The sequence below is a fragment of the Platichthys flesus genome, chromosome 4, assembly GCF_949316205.1.
Source record: "Platichthys flesus chromosome 4, fPlaFle2.1, whole genome shotgun sequence".
Lineage (NCBI taxonomy): Eukaryota > Metazoa > Chordata > Actinopteri > Pleuronectiformes > Pleuronectidae > Platichthys > Platichthys flesus.
The window spans coordinates 20,428,308-20,448,241 of record NC_084948.1 but is presented as its reverse complement, the minus strand read 5'-3'; the positions used below and the strand labels follow the sequence as shown (position 1 = coordinate 20,448,241).

Genomic DNA, 19,934 nt, shown 5'->3' with positions numbered 1-19,934 from the left:
TAATTCGGTCACACTGCAGCTCCTCTCGGGTTGTTTGTTTTCCTCATCCGGGCTCGGTTGCAACACGAGTCACTCTTTAACGTCTGGGTGGAGACAACAAAGGCAGGATTAAAATATTCATCACTGATTAACCCAGATGCATTTAAACATAACCTTTGGATTTCCCTGAGCAAATCTTCATATTTGTATTTGTCAGTTTGACTTGTTTGTGGTTACTTATTTTTTGAGGAGAAAAGGAAATTGAACTTTGACCCGTGCGCAGGTGCAAGGTTGCTCGAAAATTGAAAAGAAAGAAAAAGATCTGACCTCATTAAACTACTCACACCATCTTCCCTGTCCTCTGTCCAATACTTACACCTAGTGTTCAATATGTGAACTACACCCTCCTCTTCACAGACCACTTTGCTCCACCCACCAGACAGAACCACAAGGAAAAGTCAAAATCTCTTTCGATTTTTTTTTTATTATATCAAAATACAAAAATTTGAGAGGAAAATTTCGTATGGGACTAAGCATTTGAAATGATATGGTGACATGAATACAACACTGCTTTCATATTCTCATAGACATGCCATAGATAGAGCGTAGATCATGTGCTAGGCCCATGTCTACATCACGATGAGCTACCAGCATTGAGCCTGTGCATTTTCCCTATGAAGGCTTGAGATGGCAACTGTCACTTTTAATCCAGGCCGGTTGGAAACGGGCCAGAGTCTTGTTACACCAGAGTTCGTTCAGGTTTCTGTTTTTACTCTTTAAAGAAACGAGATCCATGGCAGTTGAACATGAGGAGTGAGAACGACATGATCTGAGACGATACAGACTTCACTGGACAGCAGTGGCAAACGAGAGGAAAGTAATACAAATATTATACATAAGGCTTTGGTACAGCACCATACAGTATGAGTTAATTGCTCACAACAAGTTAAGTGAAGCTTATTACCTGATGTAGTGAGAGAACAGAATGACAAATCTAATAATACAAAAGAATAAAAAAAAATTAAAAATAAAACGACCAAAGAAAGAAACATCAGGTTATCGTTCTGAAACGGTGAAAGTAATAAAAGAAAAAATGTTTTTGCTTTGAAATATTTACATATGAACATTGTTGAATGCTTCGACATGAAGACGGACATTTTGGAGACATATGCACAAAGTAAAACAGATCAACAACATATAATACAGAATGTAAACATGTGATGTACAGCACAGAGTTCCGTGGATGAAAATGACATGAAATGTAAATTTTCTTCCTTTTAAGCACTACTTGGTTTGCTTGAGTATGAGCATTAGCTAAAACAGTCGACAATGTAGTGCTTATTGTAGCCTACGATAATAATACATTCTAGTTTCTCAGTGCTGGTACACATGAAAAAACAGAGAATATAGAAAATACTACATATTTCTATTTTTCCGTCCAATAACAACCAGCTCGGATGTCCATGAATGATTGCTAAATAGGCGTTCTTTTGTATTGTCTCTACATGCAAGATTAATACAATTAAAAAAAATCATATCAGTTCTAAGTATCATCCTACCAGCACCCAGTGATGCACTAAAAGCTGTAAGCAGAAATAGTAAAAAAAAAGTAGTAAAAATTAACAAAAGTAAAACAACAAAGTAAACAAAAAGAAAACCCCAAAGAAAGTGAGCTAACAGTACGTCCAAAGCAGCCCTCTTTAAAACACTGTACATGTTTCTGTTGAATATGCGAAAAAAGAGCCCGGAAGACAACATCCATTCGTAAAAAAAACAAACCCATAAGAGAGGATGTGTGAGCTTTTCCCTAACACCGCTCTACCGGGAGAATCCGCACTAAATACAAATGGGGTGTGGTGACCGGTCATGGCTATAACTGTACAGTACTAGTAGGAGCTCCATCCGTCACCAAAGGTTTGGCGGGATGGCGTGAGACGCATTTGCAGGAGTGTGCTTGAAAAACAGGAGCTGTGGACCAGAGATTGTAGACCTACAGGAAGTGTGTGTGTGTGTAGAAAAAAGATTCAATGCGCCCGGATTCCCTCTCGCTTGGTGTGCACTAAATCTAAATCAGGTTATGCTGCTCCTTTTAGGCTGGGTTAATAATCTGAATATCATCACAAATATACTTCAGAGAGGGAACCTTGGAAGCACAGACAGACATGTCAAACACACGATAGAAAACAGGTCACCTTGAGTTCATTTTTGAACGTCTCTACTATTTGAGGTTATACTACTATTTTCCATTATTGTCTATCACTGTCATCACACCATGATACTGTTATGATTAGGACCTAGAGTATCTACCGGAGCGAGTTCAGCTGCTCACACACACACGCACATATGCACACACTCACACACAGGGCCGAGAGACAAGAGTGTTGCTTGTGGAAACCGAAAAACGAGAAAAGAAAAAACAAATGTTCAGGCCTCTACTCTACAGCACCACAGAGTTTAACATAGCACCGATTCGTAATGTTTGAAGCAACTACGCCCTAACACACACTTTGTCTTTATCAAACAGAATGTAAACACAACTTCCTCCACAGCATGGTGTTCGTACGTGACTATAGCATGTCTGTGACTCTTAGAAAAAAGTTTCCTTCAGTTTATTTGCTTTGGACGCCTGAAGGCGACGAGATCTGGTGTGCTCATGGACGGGCAAAATACAGCATTACTTTGTTCCAGGAATATTATAGAGGGCGACACACTTCTGCTTCTAAAGCTTTTCCCGGTGGGCATTCACGTACTATACATCAGAGAAAATACTACTGAACTTGTGCAGCCAGCGGGCTATGGCAATAATACATCGTACGGTACTAACATTAAGGTTTCTTCTCTTCTCAGATAAAACAATATCTGCTAAAGTATGACAAATGAGGCACCTTAAAATGTTTTTAAAACATTATTACCCACTTAAAGCCGTACTGTAAGCAAATACTTTTATATATAATTTTCTTTTCCCCTCGGGAATCCTTCCCGTCTTTTTCACACGCTCTCGTAAAGGAACGTCTTCCTGTAAAACATGGTCGGATTTATCTTTACAAATACAATACACACCATGTGCAGTACATAACAAATATAGATTCTTTTTTTTCTCCTCCTATCTTACACGGAACCAATTTGTTAAAGTAGAATATGCTCTTTGACGCTCACTCTCAGGCAATTATCACTTTCTCACTCAGGTTTTTTCAGTTAGCAGACATTGAGTTGATTCATTTGTGTGGACATTTGTCAGAGATCCTTTGATTGGTTGGTAGCAGGTGGAAAATTCTATCTGATATGTCTTTGAGTGATTGAACGAGCTTTTAGCGAAAATAGTAAAACAGCCGTTTTGGTTGAGAAAACCTGTGTTTGTGGGGGGGGGTTCAACCGGTTGTTATTGCACAACACAGAGAAGTAAAACAATTTGGGCTTGGTGTGCCAACTGGTCATCTCACGCAATGGGTCATTCAATGTACATTCATTTCCTGTACAGCAAAACATACATTCATTATCGGTTAGTGTCGAAAAAACTTAAACATACAGAGCAGTAGCTAGCACGTAATATACCCTTGTTAAAGATAAACAGTCAGGGTGGCCGTTGTTTGGATGTTCCCCATCGCTTGTTAACGGCTTTATGAAGCAATCACATTCTCCTCTCAACAGCCGCAGGTAAACACTAACATCCTCTGGTTCGTTCATTCCTCATGAAAACTTTTACCACTGAAGTTATGTTTATTCATTCATTTATGTTTTTGTGTGTTTTTTATTTTTTTATTTTTAAGGGTATTCTGTTCTGCCCTAGTATTTATGATGCATACAGTTAAATCAGGTACCCAGTATAAGATATAAATGTAAAAGAGAAAGAGAGTTATGCATCCAGTTAGCATTTCCTCTCATGTGTCCTTGGCAAAGAAAGTAAAAACACACTTAACATTGCAGTCTCTTACTCCCTACTCCCTCCACCGGAAGAGACAAACATGACAAGGCGAAGGAAGAGGCAGTTAATGTTCGAAAAAGAATGAGAGAAAAAAAAGGCAACCAAAAAAAGGCACAGTGAGACGTGCCACATTTCACCAATGATGAACCATGGAATACATACGACAGAACACTTCGCAATTCATCACCCTGTTCTTCCAATCCTACGAGTCCAGCCTGTGTTGAGCGTGTAAGTCCCAAATTATTTTTTCCAGAGCTCCCAGGAAGGCTGCGATCTTCGTCCCAGTGCCGTGCTGTCGTGACGCGACACACTGAGCCCATCGAGCAAATTAAGACACCGTTCCCTAATGGTTGGCACTGGATCGTAAATCAAAGCAAACACAATATGCCGGCTACTAAAAAAAGCTTCCAAATTAGATCAAGTTAGGCCTTATTATCCATTCGAATGAGCAATGGTGTGTGATATAAACCTTTTTGTCCATACGTTTCATATGTAAAAAGGTCAAGTACGTACAGTATACCACAAGAATTACAGCAATTCTGCGTTTACTCTGAGGTATATTTTGTGGTAAGAACCCTGTGTTTAAATACTGACACTATTTGTATTGTAGGAAAGGTAGACTCATGTCCCTGTCCGAAGATGCACCAGGCTTGACAGTTCAGTTCGACTGAAAAACCTAAAGACGTGGACCCCTCGATGACCAGTGAGTGGAAAATCTTGAACGTGTTGTCACATACTCAACCAACACATCGTTATTACTGTAGGAGGAAGCTAAAATCCCTTGTTTTACTATTTTATATACATTATATATTTTCAGAGCGTTTTCAAGTGAGATTCCTCAACACACAAGTCGTGGCGACAACTCAGAAAAGCCATTGTTCTTGTCCTCTAACACGATTTTCCAACCCTGGAGCATTCAGCTTAATGTTTCCCGCTCCCCACACAAAAATGAACTTTGAGAGATTACAAGAAATGGGTTGGCTTGATGCAGAGGCCGCGGGGTGGAGCAGGGAGGGTTGAGGTTGGTGTGTGTGTATGCGGTGGAGGAGGCGGTTTAGTCGAGTCCAATGGCTTAGCGGGCACACGTGTCAGCGTAGAGTCCCATAATTTGGGCCCTCAGAGTCTGCACTGGCCAGAATGCCGGTCTGGTCCTCCGCAGACTTCCTGTTGTGCAGGAAGGAGGTCAAATAGAGATAGGGGTTCTTCTTGTTTGGCCTTTTCCTCGTTCTGTGGAGGTGGAGGCCCTCTCCGTCTGGGGGGGTCTGAGATTGCTGCTGGGTCTGAGAGGGAGACACACCTGGGAGGAAAGGCAGGGACAAGAAGCACAGGAGTAACACGCCACCCACAGGTTTACATGATTATATTTTGTGTCTCGTTTCTCGAATCGTCTGACTCACCTGTTCTCCGTGCGGGGGCTGCGTTGTTATTGTTGTTGGCAGCCACTCCCTTGGCTTTAGTAATGCAGTGGTGTAGCAGTGCTGGTAAGCTCTCAGACCCGGCAGGATCACTAGACGCACCTAGAGGTTCCCTGAGAAGAACGACAGACAGCACAGCAAACATTGATCTGCATTAATCCAACAGTCGTGTTCGGTCCCGTCTCAGACTGAAAACGACTAAATGGAACGTTCAGCGCTATTTCCAGTAGAAGCTATCAAATGATCGGATGAGCTCTTATACGTCTACTGAGAGCCCTCTCACTAACATGATGAATATCCACTTAATATCCGCGTTGATGGATGACAAAAATTAGACATGAAAAGAGAAGAAGGAGAGAAAGAAAGAAAGAAAGAATAGATGACATAAAGTGGATTTGGTGAAATTATTGGTTTGTCCTCATGCGGTCATTACATTAAAGACCCGGTCACACAGTTAAAACTACATTTCAGTATTAAAGGTTTTTTTATTAGTGACACAAAATCACTTTGTCCAATTACTCGTGGTCCCATAATCTTGTTTTAAAATATCAGGGACATTATATCATCTTGGCAGCAGCGCTAAACACATTTCAATTTGTAGTGCCTACTCAGGTTTGGGTCTTTATGTAATGACTGCTTGAGATATGCAGGCAATATTGGTCTCTGCTGTATAAAACTCATAAAATGAAAATACTTTGTGGAACTATTCATTACTGTTCCTGTAATAATTAAGATTTTCTTTTTTTTAAATCCTCCAATACATTATTATGTAGTACTCAATAGGTCTGGGGTCAGCAACCTATGACAAGCAAAGACACTTTCAGTAGCCTGTGAGAAAGTAAAAGCCTTATTACAATATAGACTGATTCAAAGTCACTAATGTGTTTGATACTACAGTTAATTAATGGTTCCATAATTAAAAATTGATGAATTACAATAGTGATAAAGAAGATCACACTATTAATATTGATTTGATGATGTTGAATCTGTATTTACAAAAAAAGACCTGCAAACAGTTCATGCTGATTTGTCCCGGAGCCTCTGTCAGTGCATGCGCAGCTGTAACCACGAAGCAAAGTGCAATGCACCAACGTGCAGGCAACACACAGAGCAGGGTTAACAGGCCGTTTCACCACAGTTACACAATGGAGAGTGGATTCATAGCAAGAAGAGACACACCTGTGTGTGAAATAACTCATTGAATCCTTTTTATCAGTTTCTTGTGAGATACATTTCTTCTGGAGAATCTACAGAACAGATTTTCTTGAAACCTCTTGACTTTTGGAGCAAATTAGATAGGGCTTTTTATTTTATAAATTAAAAATTTGGTGCCGATCTGGATAATGAGTTGGATATAAGTGGCCAAACAGCCTTCGTGGGGGTTTTCTCACCTTTCAAGTATTTAAATAGCACCCCTCACAAAAAAGAATTCGAAATGAAGGCTGTTGTTCAGATAATAGGCCTTTAACTCTATTATTATAACAAAAAATATCAAACTTCTCTAATACTGTGACGACTCTAACGACGTGTTAACAAACATGAGATATCTTCCCACCATAGGTTGCTGACCCCTGCAGAAGGTGTGAGAGCATTTCTCTGACTCTCTGTTCAATGAGCTAATGAGACCCAAAATAATTATTTTCATTTCATGAGTGATACATGCTACAGTAAATTAATGAAAAATACAAAAATCAGCAAATCAATCAACACAAATCAATAATCATGTTACGTATCGTCACTTTCATCATATGCAGTATTATTTAGCAGTAGTTTCACCTCGTACCCAATACTCTGGCTCTGGTGTCCGTCTCGTATAGAAATAAGTGAATAAAGTTAAATCATAACCTCTGAAACTCAACATTTACGTTTTGATGAGGTTCACGAGGCTCTTTGCTTTTCAAACAACTAAACACACACAGCTTCAAAACGTGACTTAATGTTTCATTAAGCCAGGTTGTTGTGCCACACATGTTTTCAAAAGGGTACACAAAGCTCTAGAGACGCTGTCCATCACTTGTCACTGCGGAGAGAGAGATTGAGAGGCATTAGCAGAGAGGGCGAGACACAATCTGAGACTTAAAACAGTCCTGCACAGATAGAGAACACTCCCACTATCACATGGTCTGTGTGCAGAGGCCCCAGTGTGTTAATATACAGGACATTTCCAATAGACATAAACACTGTACAGCACGATTTCATAAACATGAACACTGCGTACAGAGGCTTCACCATGCTGACGGGAGGAGATGGCAGGAAGAGGAAATGGCCGTTAAAGAACAAGTCACATGACAGGAAGAGGAGATGGCCATTAAAAAACAGTCACATGACAGAAAAACGAAAGCACTTAAGACAACAAATGTGACAAAGAATTTAGTTAGAGAATTGTAGTTATTTGTTTGGTCGTAGAGAGAAGTTTAGAGAATGCATGCATGGCATTTTGCACATGGAACAAAACTTTAAAGGGGAATACTCCAGTCTTTCATTCATGTGCGTCCTCTATTGATTCAAGGCTTTTTTTTGTTGTTTTTTTGTTTTTGTTGCAGGGAAACATGTCTGTGTTCAAACAATCAGAAGACAAAATCAAAAGCTTCTCAAACTGTCCAAACCGCTTCTTCCTGCTCGCTCACAAGCCTAATCACTGCAGCGCACTGTGCCACGGCATGGCAGGCGTACTGCGCCTTGGACATGTATCGACAAATGTGTTCTGTGTGTCATTACTATTAACATTAGTTGTACTTCACTTGAATCCAGCACAGAGGCACAACCCAAAGCGATTCCCCTTTAAAGGAGAGAGTGATTAGAGCCCTCCCCCTGCTGACCCCTGCCCTATCAGACATGGGTCCGACCCTTACCTATTGCGGCGTAGGGGACCGGGTCACAACAACGCTGCCCAGATAGCTGAGATCAATCAAAAACAAATCAGGTAAGACCCTTACCCTCTATAAAGCAGCAGCCCTAAAAGCTACTGTCCCTTAAAGGCCAGTGATGGTGCAGGAACGAGTCTCTGCCTCGTGGCTTTGGCTACTGTCTCACTGTAGCTTCTAAGGATGGTGAGGTGGGTGTGAGGGGGCGCAGGAGTGTGTGCAGTGTAGAAATGCTGGAGGGCATTAAAGTACATGAGTCTCCGCTGTGTTTTTATATAAGCTATTCTGTGTTATGTCTACATTTCTGCAAACGAACAACGATCAACCTAAATGTTGGATTAACTGGGAAAAATGTCTTCTCCTGATATTTATTATTCCCTCATGAAAAACATATTCTCACTGTTTCTTCATCCTTATGATCACAGCTTTCAAATTTGACACCTTTTATGAGCAGGTCATAAGTTGTAGCTCAAATGTTTGATAGCTCATTAAGTTGTTAGTTTAATGTTTGATAAATTATTTACTTTGGCTTCAGAGGACCGTTAAAAGCCATTAAAAACAATTTAATTATATTGGGTTGCCAAGTAGTGGCTGGCTTTTGTCCTCTATCAGGATGACACTACATTTATTTTATGGCTCTTCAATTTATCAGGAAAAACCCTCTGGTGTAAAGTCTGAACTCAAACCTCCTGTAAAAACTATGCAGAATATCTTTTTTAATTTTATTACAACTTATTTTTACTTACAATTACAGACAATCCATTAATGACATGGTAACATCATACTACTGTCAGCTAATTAGAAAGTTAGAAACTCTTGAAACTTTATTTATGCTTTATCTAAACATTTAACGGCATAACTAACAGTTACCTTTTATAACGACTCTCTGCAAATCAATTATAAGCTGTAAGTAATAATTATCTATTAATCCTCACTACATTGTCAACGTATGTTGTAGTAGCATATCCTACAGGTTTATTATATAAGTATATTATATGATGTGTAAAGTTTTTATCTCATAGGGTTAGTAATACTTGCTTTTGTTATAATTCAACTGAGCAAATGTGAATAATAACTTATAGTTGGTTTTATCAATATATTTTCACTGTTATGCTACAAATATTTCATAAAGTGTGAGCTATTAAGAGACTGACCTCATTTTATGTAACAGTATAAATATAATAATGTAAATGTACATATACAGTCAATTATCAAAGTTGAACATAAACTTAATATTTCTTGTTCCTCACTTGCATTTTTTCTTCTTCTTTAACTTCTGATGATAATTTATCACACCAGGTTTAATTCATGGAAGTTGTGGAAGCTACTTTAATTCATAGATTCAATGTTCAAAATGGGGGACAAAAAAATTACAGTTTCAAAAACAGTAAACTTGAGAGTTTCTGTAGCTTTCATGTGTCTTCATCTTCCTCCAGTAATTGCTTATTTAAATTGACTTAGTTTTTCATTATTGTGATCAATAATGTATAAGATTGAATGTGAGCTATTAAATAATAAATACACAAATTTATGATCTTAAAATCAAATAGCTTCCTCATGTGATTAAAGTTTAGAGAACTGTCATATTTATCAACTGTAACAGTCTGTGCTAAATGCAATTCCATGCCTTCTGCATATTTAAGTACAATATGCATCTTAATTATGCCTGAATGAAAACATCAAAGTAAAACTGTGGATAATTATCTGGGAAATTTGGTCTAGAGAGTGGAAGAGGAGACAAGTCTGGTCTTTAATTTAATATGTGACTATTCTCTACTGGAATGGATCACCTACCCTGAGGCTGATATCTGGAGCTGGGAGGGCTCTGAGGGCAGCATCTCCTCCTCTCTCCTTCTCTGGGACGGCCTCTGCCCGAAAACATCCCTGCCCTCCGGTGGAGGAGAGGGGGACTGGGAGGGGTAACTGGCTGCAGTGGAGGCATACGACATGTGGGCGTGGTAACTTGGGCTGGGATGTGTGGTGCCCTGGCTCTGAGTGGGAGAGGTGGACAGGGAGGACCTCCGGGAGAAACTGACAGTGGCCGAGGGCTGCAGGGTGATCTCCGGCATCTCCAGAGACCGAGAGGTGCGGAGGATGCTGGGGCGTGGAGGGGGCCGTACTAGAATATCTGGAGAACCTGGCTGGGTGCTAAGGGGGCTTTGGGAGAGGGGAGAGAGGCGAGAGGGCTGGAGTACTAGTGGGGGTAGGCTGGGATCTGCCCGGCGCCCCGCCCTCGGGCTGAGCCAGGACTGAGGACTACTACTGGGGGCTGTGCTTGGGCTCCCTGCACGGGCTAGCGGGTCAGGGTAAGGCAACACTGGTACACCCACACCGTGGGCCGTGTGTCTGAGCTGGCCGAGACTTTGGGCCTGTTGCATAGCTAAACGCCTAACCGGAGGCCCCATGGACCTGTCTCTGCCTTGGAGAGCCACAGGAACCTCCAGCTGCAGGAGTCCAGGACTCATTGGATCCTGTAGCGATGAGAGGTGCAGGCGACTGGAGGGGTGAGGGTGAGGAGGGTATGGGGGTGGGTCAGGGAGGTCCTGGGGGTGATGTAAGGGATGATGAGGTGGGTATATGAACCGTGGACCCTCTAGACCAAGGAAGGGTAGCTCATGAGGATGCCAGCTATCAGGCGAGCGAGAAGGAGGGCTGTGTGTGTGAGACAGAGAATGGCCAGAGGCAGTGTACTGATGGTGCTCCATCTCTCCACTCTCCTCGGGGATGGAGGGGTAACCAAAGGGCCCGTCTCCAGTGCCTGGGGGGGAGGACAGAGCAGAGCTACGCGGGCTGATGTCAGGCATGTAGAATGGTGGTGGAATCCCTGATTCACCGCGGCTGCCCATATACCCATAGAATGGGCCCTGGGGAAAGCCCCTGTAGCGGGAGGTAGGGGCCTGCCCTGAGGCGTGAAGTGCACTGCCCTCTGCAAAGCTCATACCTTCCATGGCCCTGTGCAGGCGGGGGCTGTAGTTGGGGGGTTGCGTTGACTCCAGGCTGGAGGACGTTGGTGAGAGCTGGGGCCGCAGCGTGGGCATGATGGGCGGCATAGGCCCGGGGTCAAAATCATTCTCCTCGTCAGACTGCCGGAACTCGGGGTACATGTCAGACTCCTCTGCAAAGGGGAAGCCCTGGATGCGGCGCGGCGGTGGGCTGATGTCCATGATGAAGCGGCCATCGGGGCCACGGCTTATCAGCTCAATAGGCGTGGTGACCTCTGATTCATACTTGGACACACTGTATTTCTTGCTGGCTATGGCACGCTTGGTTTTCTTGTAGAAGGAGAGCTCTTTGTCTTTGTCTCTCTGAGGGCTGGGCAGCCTCCTGACGTACAGGCCTGGACCGTGGGAGCCTTCAGAAGAAAGAGAGCGTGGCCGAGAAGGAGGGGAGCTCTCTGGACTTATCTTCCCCGATGATAACCTAATTTCAAAAATGCAGACACAAGACACTTGATTCAACATGCACCACAAGAAACCCTGAAAGAAAAGGGCAAATATTTTAAAACCAAATAATAATATTTATGGTGTCGATCAATGGTGATTTTCAAACCAAACAAATGACACAGTACAAAGCCAAAGCACTCTATCAAGAAAGCCATAATGAATAGCGTTATGATAATGACCAGCTCATGGAGGGGCAGCATCCTGATGGGACAGCGGCTAATGAATTAAGCCTGAATGATGGGATGAGAGGAGAACAAACGACGCAACAATGACATCCGCATCACTTATCCATTGAGTCTACATCTTCTCGAGCAGACGTGAGCCCAATTTCCATATGCTGCACCAAATGGTGATGTGAGGGAAGCAGATGACATCTAACCAGGCCTCATTTTGCCCACACCAGGAGCAGCACAGTTGACATTTACTGGGTCACTGAATGCATCACGTAGACAGACATTGTAAAGAGTGCATGTGCACAGTATTGAACTGTACATGCAACTGAGCTAATGCAGTTTGTTCCCTGGTATGGCGCGTGAAAGTCCGTGCATGCACTAGGACCAGCGGTAGACTTCACTATAGGAAATAATCAGTCAGTTGATCATTTCCATGCAATGCATTAACCATGCAGCCAAGCCAGTGCGGTGCAGCACACTCTTTGTTTTGGTGCGGGCAGGCACTCACAGGGGGCTGGCGGGCGGGGGCAAGAAACTGCTCCTGGCTGGCTCGTCCCAGCAGGGCTCTACCCCCGGCAAGGGGGTGAGAGGAGGCCTGCGATGGGAAACAAACGACATGGGCCTGGTTCATCTCTATCTAAGCCACTCGCAGGAAGTGAGAACACCGTGACCTGCCTGGACCATTTCATAGAAATAGACAAAAAGTATCTGACACTAACGATCTCCGCTAAAGTCTCAGGCCAACAAACATTTACACTGCAATGGGATTCACACAGATTATTATGTCACAAATGAGCTACTTTCTGAGATTGAAATGCAGTCATACACGTACACAGGTTTTACACACGGACAGACGAGTACACACATGTAGCAGATACTATAGATTCAATGTGCAGCATTGTTAAACACTGAGAATCATGCAGGAAGCAGAGAGCGTTTGAGGTTAAAGAATACAGATGGATCAAAAATCAATACACACACTGCAGCTTGGGCACTCTGGGTTATGGGTTTAAAATGCCGACTTGGCTGCTTTGAACTCTCCCTAATCTGCCCATGATCCGCTAGAGGCTGCTACTGCACATGTTCTTCCACACCCTCCGAAAGAACTTTCTAATCAGTATGCACAGTAAACCCAGGGCTGCTTCTTCGCCTCCTCTATTTCTGTTTCCTTTTGCAGAAACGAATTACTTCTTGTCTAAAAGCACAGGAGATGCATACTGTGTGTATCAAGCAGCTTCGCGAAAAAAGGTTGTGTATTTCTAGTAAATTCTCTAAATCGGGTGCAGAAGAAGATGCACAGCAGCGGCCGCCTCTGGTCGACTGCAGGGGCTCCGGCGTTGGCTTTACTTACGGTGACTCAATGCTTTTCCTGAAGTGTGTCACCGACAAGGGAGGATCTGAGAGGACAGAAATATTAAAATGTAGCTTTGTTTTGCTGTTGAAAACCACCAGTACAAGTCAGACACATGGATGGATTAGGAGACAATGGACCCCTGGGACCCAAAGACATTTGACAGGCCTCATGGTTTGTGCTTGTTTTTCATCTTGTTTTGTGTCTTTTTCTGTCTCATTGCAGTTGTTTTGTGTCTTTTTTTAGTTCATCATCCATCCATGTGAGACGCACTATATTTAATGCATCTGAATTAAGAGGAGATGGAGACCGACCTGGTTTGCGTTTGAGTTTGCGCCGGTGTTGCTTATTGACAAAGCAAGCTGCTAGAGTACTGAACAGTACTGCCGCTGCCAGAAAACAGATAGTTGCCACGACACCCGCCACCACAGGGCGCGCCAGCCCCTCGTCAGGCAGCTCCGCAGGAGGGAAGGGATCTGACGGGGCAGACCAGGAGGTAAGATGAAGAGGTTGCATACTAGTAAATCTATTCCTAATTTCTCTGTGTAGATTGTCAAAAACTTTACTGTGAAGAAACTGACCCGTGCTTGATACGCCTACGACATTACTGCTCTCACTTATCAGGTCGTCCATGACAGCCATCACTCGAAACTCATACCAGGACTCCTGACAGAGAGAGAGATAGAGAGAGGCACCGCACACACTGTTCTTTTGTCCCTCTCATACACAGATTTTGTGCCACACATTGAAAGTGAAATAAAAAGCATTGAACCAGAAAACCTCCCACAGACACATATCAGAAGGTGTGTGCATTTAACCGACCTGGACGAGGTCCCTGGCTATGAGCTCAGTCTCCGTGGAAGAGATCAGGTCGTCTAGAACCTCCCACCTCTCCCCGAGGCGGAACTCCATGATGTATCGGTCGATGGGTGAGGAGTGGTTGCCTGGGGGGAGCCACGTGAGGAGGACACCGTGCTGCGTGCGGTTGGCTGTGAGGCACCGTGGTGGAGTAAGAAGCACCAGTGGTTCTGGGGTACCCAGAGGGGAGCCTGGAGACCAGAGATGGAAAGGCCGTGAAATGTCTGCACCAAATGTACCAGTCCATCAAGGGCATTTTCAGATATTGGACTGGGCACCATTGAAATCCATCTGATAGTTGTCAGGACATTTATTTCTCAAATTGAAATATATCAACCTGCAGAGGGAAAAACCAAGGAGTCAACAGTCAGTAGTAATGATCCTCTGGAGACGATACATGTCTGTATTAACGTTAATGGCAATCCATCCAAACAGTCATCTTAGTTAACCACAAAAACTCCAGCAGTATATTAACAGTTAATATGTGGTTTATAATGTTGTTCTAAGGAAATATGAACACTTAACATATGACTTAACATAAATATATATAGACAAATATTGTACATTAACAGACACAAAAATGAATTTATATCTGCAAATATAATAGAGTTAAAACATAGTTTGTTATACACAATCTATGAAATCTTTATATGCCGCCTATCAGTGCTTGAACACTTACACAGGTGTACGATTATGCAAAGGGTTTCCTTGGTAATAAGGTAACTCAATGCACTGATTTCCATATGAACTGAATCATGAGACAACGGGACCATGAGATGGACTGAACTGGTTTGAGGAGTCGACGTCGTCTCTTTTCTTTGAGTCAGGACACAGAGATTTTGTGCGTGACTGATTTTTAAACATTCCTTCTTTTAAACCCTTAATTTCTTTAATCTTTCCTCTACTGTGATAGAAAATCAAGCCATGCACTTTCCTCCCTTCCTGCCGTTCCTTCTGCTGAGACATTGATTTTAAATACCACGCACCTTTAATTCACTTTCTGTTCACGCAGCGGGCAAACAAAGGCTGAATTGGCAGCTTGCCCTTGAGGCATGAGGTGGATTAAAACACACAAGAATCTAAAAGATGTAAATCTTTTCCTTTTTTTACATGGAAAATACACTGCAGATCTAAAAACAGCTTTCCTAACAGCAGCTAAATTCAGCCGAGTTGAGTAACAATGCATTTTTTATGTTTTCTCACAGCAAACATCTTGTCTTGTGAAAAACAGGTGGAACTAATAACATTAATAAATAAGTTTGCAGAGAATCATCTATCGTTTTGCTCAGACATGAAAACGTATATACAGCTCTAGTGAAAACATATCATCAGCTTAAAAATTCAACACAATTTATCTGGAGAGTACAGAAGTATTGGGCTTCACAAGAGGCTGAAAGGCCTGGATTTGTGTGCAGTCTTAAAAGAGTATTAAGTTAGCAGTTACCTTTTAGAATGTAAAAGATTATATTTTTATTATATTATAGTCTGGTTTGCAAGCTGCAGTGAGAGTAAAGTTATCGACCTTCTGGGGTGTTTAGGATATATACAGTTTATACAACACTGTATATGAATATATGTACGTTTCATGGGTCCTTGTGCTTTCCATAGTGACAGTAGCCAAGAAACTTAATATCAGAAACATAAAACTCAGCCGTATTGTTCATGGCCTGATTCTATTTAAAATCCTGTTTAATTTACACGACAGAGATAAGTGATACTTTTTTGAGTGATGTTTTTTAAATTACATTTAAATGCATTAACAGTTGTTTGGGAAGATATGTAGAAAACTAGAGTTGAAATGTAATTATTATTTTCCTAAATGTGTGGAGGTGTTGGAGAACTCGATGTAGTTATTCCTGCCTGAACCTTGTTTGCAGGTTTTCTCTTTGAACTCCATCCTCTAACGACAAGGTAGGACGGACTGTGTGTAGCCTGAGAGCTGAAAATCAGGGACACAAAATCAGAAAGGTGCGTGTTTACTACAGCTCTGATTATTATTATTAGGTTATTGCTTTGAGTGAACAGCAGCAGGTTGAACTGAGCTGACTGAGCTTTTTCCCAACTCAGATCTTCTGTCATGTGTACTTTAGGAGCTGGAAGGTCAGACAGTAACTGTTAGACAAATAATCATCCTGCAATAATATCGTTGGGACACGATTTTTGTACCTGCCCCATCCCCAGTGGAAATTAAACCCTTATATACACATCAGTGTAAAATTCACTAGAGGGCAGTGTCTTCAACACTGTATCAGATGAACATTTTAAATTATAAATAGTATCTCTGCAGTTCGCTGGGCTGATTCTGAATTCAAGAAGCGCCAAACGTGGATTGAAAAACCTTTGAGTAGCGGCACCCACCTGCGGTGTTGACTGTCACAACTTCGCTGAATGGGCCTGTGCCCAGTTTGTTTTGTGCCAACACACTGAACTGGTACTCCGTCCCAGGCTCCAGTGCTGGCACCACCAACCAGATCTGAGCACCAGAAACTGGCATCGAATGCCAGTCGTGAGGACCAAAGTCCACTCGCTTTGACCTGATAAACAGAAATGATACAGAAAAACTGAAAACAATCATATAAAGTGTGATAAAAAGGGAAAACTGCATCATGGTGAATAAGGTTCTGACTTTCATTAGTCACAGAACAGTGTTGTTCAGTAGGTTTGTGATGGAAATCTGCAGGAAATCTAAAGGTAATACACCGAATACATTCTTGTATTACACCGGATTTCTCCCCTTTGTCCCAGGGAATTTGCCGGAGTCTTTATTATCATTTTCTGAATATGTACTGTTTGTGTATCTGTTTTGATGACAAATTCTCCAAGGTTTCCAGGACAGAATCGTGTAGTTTGGTTCTGATCAATGATCTGAATAGAGATGTTGTTTTCGGCTGATGAATGTTATTTCTATTAGTTCAAGTAATTTCCTTGACAGACATAGCTTGAATTAAATCAATAAATGATTAAATAAAGCTATATATGAAATTAATATTAATAAATCATTAATCTATTACTGGGAAACATTATTCATAATTTATATTTAATCCAATTTTTTCTTTCTTTCTCTTAATGTTGAGCTATGGACCAATTGATCACTCTCTATGTTCCAAAAGAAAGTTGGCACCACTGATTCTCTACATGACAAAATCAATATTTTTTTACTTTTCTTGCAGAGATTTAAAAGAGTAAAAACTTTGATTTAAACTGCGAAAGTGAAGGAGCCTCGTCAACCACCCGTCTCCAGTAAACATCACATCCCTGTCTGAGTCAGAAGTATTACATATTGGGCCAGCTCCTGAATCCAGAGCATCTATTGAAACATTATTTTTCATATCAAACATGGACAACTGATATCTTCTTACATTTAAACCCACTTGAATGATTCACCCAGGAAATAGATCAGCAATTTTAACAACTGAAGACTGACACTGACAGGATAAGTATTTAAATGCAAACCATCAGTTTACTACAGCACAAGTATCACTGCAGCCTTTAAAGCAACAAGTAACTTCTCATTTAGTTGTGTTTATACCCACAGTAATCCACTGTGCTAGGCTACAATGGGAAATGGATTTAATTATCTCTTACAAGGGTAATTACAGGGCTTTGACGCAAGTGAAATGGGTTTGTACGTAAGCACGATGAGGCAGAACATTCAGTTACATTTCATTTTCACAGTCAACACATGAGTATCCAGTGATACCAGGATAGATGATTTACTGCCTCGAAATGTCAGAAAACGATGCTCTGATAGGACAGTTAGCGACAGCATATCCGATGGCGAGTGGGATGCTACTGCAGTGACGCTCCATTACTTATGCACATCCCCAGTCCACCCACAGTAACCCAGTCAGCTGTCAAAACTATTCTGCTGTGAGCATCTGACGGAATATCATGTTTTTACCACCAACGACGAAGCCGGGGGAAAAATAGATGAATAAAAAAAATAAAGAATGTCTCCCACTGTGAGACCAAACTAGGCCAATAACCAGCAGGTGCAGTGTTTCTACCAAAAAAGTCAAAGTAAGAGCACTCACACTGGACCGTACCACACGGAGAACGTCTGTTCGTAGCCGCCGTCGTAGCCCGGTTCCCAGGACACGTTAGCGGTGGTGGTAGAGGGCAGCACGTGGATGTTTCCTGGAGCATGTGGGCTGGTGCCTGAGCGGTTTATAGAGACAGAGACAGAGAATCAATGTAAAAACCCACAAGTGCTAATTTACTTATCAAATTCAACCACTTGCAATTATCACTTCATATCATTTAGTAATTAGAAATATAAACGAATACTGTAATTAATTTATATAACTGGTCATTCTGAGCCGGACTCGTACTGATAGAGTTAAATCAACACAAATTGTGTGTATTTTGTGGTGTAGCATCACATGCTTTTCTCGGTGGATAGTGTCACACTGGTTGCGGTGGTGACCAGTGTAGGATCGACTACACTGGCGGCGCAGGTTCCACCCCCCCAGAACAGCTGTGCAGGGTGGCCCGCAGCCAGAGAGAGAGAGAGAGAGAGACCTCTGCGTGGCCTGAGGAGCACAGCTGTTTGCTCCGTGACACCTGTGAGCTCTGGGCTGGTCGCACAGCTGGGCCGCAGTGTGATGGCTCTGAGGCGACGGGCTACTGGGGCAGGCCTCACTGACATGCTCCCAGTTCACTAAATTAACACCAACTTCTCCTTTAATCGACTTAAAGGACGAGCACAGCGTTTGGAAAATATGATTATTTGATTTCTCAGTGAGATAAATTGAACTAAACTGACGCCATCTCATATATGATGGAGTGATGTTCTGAATTCAGCTAAAAAGTTCTGCTCCATGTTTTTATATAGAAATCAACAACTTTTGTTGCATTCCCGTTCAGCACCTAGTGTTATAAGGTGCTGCTGTAGGTATTTATTTATATATAGAAGTATTTAATCTGTTTTGTTTAACTAATTGAACACGTATATCGTCAAATATGTCAAACTAATCTTTTAAACTAGCTAAAAAATACACATTTATGATACTGTTGTAGTAACAATATGTTTATATGTAGAATATAAACGAACAAGTGGGATGACCCTGATAGCAGAGTCAATGGATTTCACGCCATAAGGCCTTGATTGCATGTATCCCACTCACCCCTTCTACCCTTTGACAAATACAATTTTCTTTTACAAATAATCTTTGACAAATTCCCATAATAATGATGTTAATTATACTACACACTTCTATAATCCTGCCAGTGCAGTGAGGTGGAATGAAAACTTTGTATGTGGCATTTATCTACTCATAATGGCTGCTATTACTGCAGGAGGAGGCACCATAACTAGGTTTTAGCATCTGGAGTCTATAATTTACATAACTGGTGTTAAAGGTTCTGTATGTAACACTCTGAAATCCTTTGTTATGGATGAGATATTTGGCTTTTAATGAGTAATATGCAGGCAATATCCTGTTGCTCTCACTTGTGCATGTGCTAATAAGCCATAGGTACGCACAAGCGATCATCACGGGCATCGGCCAAAACAGTGACACGATGCTTGGACTAGGAACTGAATTCATCCCTGTATGGTGCTCAGATTGTGCCAATTGAAGGATTATTAGGAGGAAGAGCAGTCTACGTCACCAGAGCTGCAGAAGCATGTGAATGGAATCGACTGCACACGAGAGAGCGGCAGGGACATATCGGCGAGGTTCATGGCAAGTGGCACCTTGAACTGCTACTAGAGCACTCAAAAACGTTCTGGATGATTTGACGGGAACCGAGAAAGGTCATATTTGTCTGGCCTCACTGTTCACATACACTACTCGGTAATATCATTATATATTGCTTCACATGTTTCTACATACAGAAGCTGTAAAGCACAGACTAAACACAGACTTCTGAGTGAAACATCTGTGAACCTTGGCCTCACGATGCTTAATGTGGACCATCATAACCC

At 42.0% G+C, this 19,934-nt stretch overlaps 1 protein-coding gene across 1 annotated transcript in view; it reads right to left on the bottom strand.

Moving 5' to 3' along the window:
• Positions 1–462: 462 nt before the first annotated feature.
• The window catches only part of igsf9ba (immunoglobulin superfamily, member 9Ba), a 60,275-nt gene continuing 40,803 nt past the window's right edge, over positions 463–19,934 (bottom strand). Inside the window, exons 12-20 of the mRNA XM_062385521.1 lie at positions 18,040–18,163; positions 16,364–16,539; positions 13,970–14,196; positions 13,729–13,813; positions 13,462–13,623; positions 13,148–13,193; positions 9,975–11,600; positions 5,299–5,429; positions 463–5,198 (exon numbers count right to left, since the gene is read on the bottom strand). Of these exons, the coding sequence (XP_062241505.1) occupies positions 4,990–5,198; positions 5,299–5,429; positions 9,975–11,600; positions 13,148–13,193; positions 13,462–13,623; positions 13,729–13,813; positions 13,970–14,196; positions 16,364–16,539; positions 18,040–18,163 (2,786 nt within the window). The 3' untranslated portion in view covers positions 463–4,989. The remainder of the gene's footprint in view (positions 5,199–5,298; positions 5,430–9,974; positions 11,601–13,147; positions 13,194–13,461; positions 13,624–13,728; positions 13,814–13,969; positions 14,197–16,363; positions 16,540–18,039; positions 18,164–19,934) is intronic.